The sequence below is a fragment of the Macrobrachium rosenbergii genome, chromosome 5, assembly GCF_040412425.1.
Source record: "Macrobrachium rosenbergii isolate ZJJX-2024 chromosome 5, ASM4041242v1, whole genome shotgun sequence".
Taxonomy (NCBI): Eukaryota; Metazoa; Arthropoda; class Malacostraca; order Decapoda; family Palaemonidae; genus Macrobrachium; species Macrobrachium rosenbergii.
The window spans coordinates 5,848,418-5,852,894 of record NC_089745.1 but is presented as its reverse complement, the minus strand read 5'-3'; the positions used below and the strand labels follow the sequence as shown (position 1 = coordinate 5,852,894).

Here is a 4,477-nt window from a genome sequence, read left to right as displayed (position 1 = left end):
ACAGGTGGCATAGGTGAACCACGAGCACCTGATAGTGAGGGTGCTCTGATACTGGCTGCTGACTTTACTTGCTAAAGAAAGGTGAGGCTGTGAAGCACAGGCTGCACAAAGGGTGGGACCCTGTGAGGCTTGCGCTCCGCAGCTGCATCGTAGTTTAGCTTACAGGATCAGCAGCCACCAAATGGTACAGATGGCACTGGTGAGACAGAGGCACCTGATACTGAGGGTGCCCAAGATATTGGCTGCTGACTTTACTTGCTAAACAAAGGTGAGGCTGCACAAGGGGTGGGACCCTGTGAGACTTGAACTCCGCAGCTGCACCTTAGCTCAACCTGCAGAATCAGCAGCCAGCACATAGTGCAGGTGGCACAGCTGAGGCAAAAGTACCTGCTAGTGAGAGTGTCCTGGTACTGGCTGCTGACTTTACCTGCTGAACAAAGGTGAGGCTGTGAAGCACAGGCTGCACAAGGGATGAGACCCTGTGAGGCCTGAACTTCACAGCTGCAAATTAGCTCAGCCTGCAGGATCAGCAGCCACCACATGGTACAGGTGGCACTGGTGAGAGTGTCATGGTATTGGCTGCTGACTTTACCTGCTGAACAAAGGTGATGCTGTGAAGCACAGGCTGCACAAGGGGTGGGACCCTGTGAGGCTTAAACTCCACAGCTGCACCATAGCTCAGCCTGCAGGATCAGCAGCCACCACATGGTACAGGTGGCACAGGTGAGCTCAGCACCTGCTGGTGAGAGTGCCATGGTATTGGCTGCTGACTTTACCTGTTGAACAAAGGTGAGGCTGTGGCGCCGGCTGCACAGGGGTGGGACCCTGTGAGGCTTGAACTCCACAGCTGCACCAGGCTCAGCCTGCAGGATCACAGCCACCACATGGTACAGGTGGCACAGGTGAGGCACAAGCCCTGCCAGTGATGGTATTGGCTGCTGACTTTACCTGTTGAACAAAGGTGATGCTGTGAGCACAGGCTGCACAAGGTGGGACCCTGTGAGGCTTGAACTCCACAGCTGCACCATAGCTCAGCCTGCAGGATCAGCAGCCACCATGGTGGTGGCACCTGCTAGAGAGTGCCATGGTATTGGCTGCTGACCTTACCTGCTGAACAAAGGTGATGCTGTGACCTGCTGACCCTGTGACTTGAACTCAGCTGCACCATAGCTCAGCTCTAGGATCAGCAGGGTATCAGGTGAGCCAAGCACCTGCTAGTGAGAGTGCACATTGGCTGGGACTTTACCTGCTGAACAAGGTGAGGCTGTGCGCCGCTGCTGCACAAGGGGTGGACCCTGTGAGGCAACTCCCACAGCTGCACCATAGCTCAGCCTGCAGGATCAGCAGCCACCACATGGTACAGGTGGCACAGGTGAGGCACAAGCCCTGCTAGTGAGAGTGCCATGGTATTGGCTGCTGACTTTACCTGCTGAACAAAGGTGATGCTGTGAAGCACAGGCTGCACAAGGGGTGGGACCCTGTGAGGCTTGAACTCCACAGCTGCACCATAGCTCAGCCTGCAGGATCAGCAGCCACCACATGGTGGTGGCACAGGTGAGAGCCCTGCTGTGAGTGCCATGGTATTGGCTGCTGACTTTACCTGCTGAACAAAGGTGAGGCTGTGAAGCGCACGCTGCACAAGGGGTGGGACCCTGTGAGGCTTGAACTCCACAGCTGCACCATAGCTCAGCCTGCAGGATCAGCAGCCACCACATGGTACTGGTGGCACAGGTGAGGCACAAGCACCTGCTAGTGAGAGTGCCATGGTATTGGCTGCTGACTTTACCTGCTGAACAAAGGTGAGGCTGTGAACAAAAGGTGGGACCTGTGACAACTCCCAGCTGCTGCTCAGCCTGCAGGATCAGCAGGTACAGGTGGCACAGGTGGGACAAGCCCTGCTGGTGAGGTCTGGTATTGGCTGACTTTACCTGCTGAACAAAGGTGATGCTGTGAAGCACAGGCTGCACAAGCTGCTTGAACCATAGCTCAGCCTGCAGGATCAGCAGCCACCACATGGTACAGGTGGCACAGGTGAGGCACAAGCCCTGCTAGTGAGAGTGTCATGGTATTGGCTGCTGACTTTACCTGCTGAACAAAGGTGAGGCTGTGAAGCGCAGGCTGTACAAGGGGTGGGACCCTGTGAGGCTTGCACTCTTCAGCTGCACCTTAGCTCACCCTGCAGGATCAGCAGCCACCACATGGTACAGGTGGCATGGGTGAAGCACAAGCACATGATTGTGAGGGTGTCCTGGTATTGGCTGCTGACTTTGCTTGCTGAACAAACGTGAAGCTGTGAAGTCCAGGCCGCACAAGGTGTGGGACCCTGTGAGGCTTGCACTCCACAGCTGCACCTTAGCTCAGCTTGAAAGGTCGGCAGCCATCACATGGTACAGGTGGCACTGGTAAGGCTAATGCACCTGCTAGTAAGGGTGCCCTGGTATTGGCTGCTGACTTGACTTGCTAAACCAAGGTGAGGCTGTGAAGCGCAGGCTGCACAGGGTTGGGACCCCGTGAGGCTTGCACTCTGCAGCTGAACCTTAGCTTAGCCTGCAGGGTACAAGTGGCACTGATGAGGCACAAACACCTGATAGCAGGGGATGCTCAGTGATTGGCTGCTGACCTTGCAGGTCAGACCAAGGTAAGGCAGAGGAGTGCACATTGTACTGGGTGGGGGGAAGCTCAGGCCACAGGGTGGGGGGACCCTGTGGGGATCCTGTGCAAACCCTGTACAATGTGCACTCTGCTGCTGCACCCTGGTTTGGCCTACGAGGTCGGCAGCCAATCACGGAACGCCCATACTGCCAAGTGCATGTGCACCACTTTTGTCACGTGTACCACAAAGTTCAGCTTGCCTCCAGATCAAGAGCACTCTTCTATCCATGCGCTGCCTCAGAAGCAGGAACTTCGTCATCTGTACAACCAAAGTCCTGGTCTACTGCAGATCAGGAGCACCAGTTCAGAATCAGCAGCCACCAAGTGGTACACGTGGCACCAATGAGGCACAAGCACCTGATAGCAAGGGTGCTCAGTGATTGGCTGCTGACCTTGCAGGGCAGACCAAGGTAAAGCAGAGGAGAGCATGTTATACAGGGTGGGGGGAAGCACAGGGTGGGGGGAAGCTAAGGCCACAGGGTGGGGGGACCCTGTGGGTATCCTGTGCAAACCCTGCACAACGTGCACTCTGCTGCTGCACCCTGGTTTGGCCTGCGAGGTTGGCAGCCAATCACGGAATGCCCATACTGCCAAGTGCATGTGCATCACTGGTGTCACGTGTACCACAAAGTTCTGCTTGCCTCCGGATCAGGAGCACTCTTCTATCCACAGGCTGCCTCAGAAGCAGGAACCTCCTCACCAGTACCACAAAGTACTGGTCTCCTCCAGATCAGAGCACCTGTCCATCCTCATGGTGCCTCACAAGCAGGAACCTCCTCACCAGTACCACAAAGTCCTGGTCTCCTCCAGATCAGAGCACCTGTCCAACCATGTGGTGCCTCAAAAGCAGGAACCTCGCCTTAACCAAGACTTCTCAGCAGCCTTCTCTTTAGTTCCACTTTCATGTCTTCAAATCATTTTCTTTCGTTATCATCCTTTTCTTCACTTGGTCCTTCAGTCATGGTTTTTACTAGAATTTTCTTCTATTTCCTCAGGAGACATTTTGTCTCTATACAGAATGTCCTCCAGGATGTCGGTTACATCCAACCATTGCTTTTTTAAGTATCCTCTATGCTCATTCTGGGCACAGCAGAACTCCTGGTTAATTTCTTGCCCATGATCTTGACTTCCAATTTCTTGTATTTCTCCTCCAGTCTCTGTGTTCTCTTGCTCCTCCCTCACAATCCGTTCTAGCTCGAAGTCCCTTTGGGCAATCCTGTGAAGAACTCCCATCAGCATGTACTTGTCTTGCATCCTTAACGCTTCTTCCTGCAGCCTTCGTTGTTCTCTGGCACAATTTTCTGCCTTTTCCTTACTTTCCTCTAGTTTTCTACACTTCTCCTTTAATAGTGCACATTCTTTTGCAAGCTCTTGAAGTTTCTGCAGGTTCTTTCTCTGTATATCCTCCATGTTGCTAAGGGCCTCTTTTAATTTATCTTCCAAGACCTCATGATCGTTCTTCAGTTTTTCTCCTTTTTCAAACATGTCTTGGATTTGACAATCCCTGTTCTCAATTTGCATTTGAAGGTCTCCTTTCTCCTTCAAGGCCTTTTCCAAATCCTCCTCTATGTTACAAAGGGCCACTGCTAAGGTTCCTTCCAAAAGCTCTTTATCCTCTTTCATTTTCCTTGTATTAGCCAACAAAGATTGCATCTGAAGGTCTGCGTCCTCCATCTGACTGTCATAATAACTTGTGAACCAATGTATTTCATCTTCCTTTTCTTCTAATAGCTTTTCCGCACAGTCCAAGTTATTGCGGGCCTCTCGTAGCTTTTCTTTCGCTTTCTCCTCTTTGGCCAACAAATCCTGAATCTTACGATCATGG

General features: G+C 52.8%; 1 protein-coding gene across 1 annotated transcript in view; it reads right to left on the bottom strand.

Moving 5' to 3' along the window:
• Positions 1–3,606: 3,606 nt before the first annotated feature.
• LOC136839051 (tropomyosin-2-like) overlaps positions 3,607–4,477 on the bottom strand; it is a 966-nt gene continuing 95 nt past the window's right edge. The window contains exon 1 of the mRNA XM_067104715.1: positions 3,607–4,477. This exon is cut by the window's right edge and continues 95 nt beyond it. Within this exon, the coding sequence (XP_066960816.1) occupies positions 3,607–4,477 (871 nt within the window).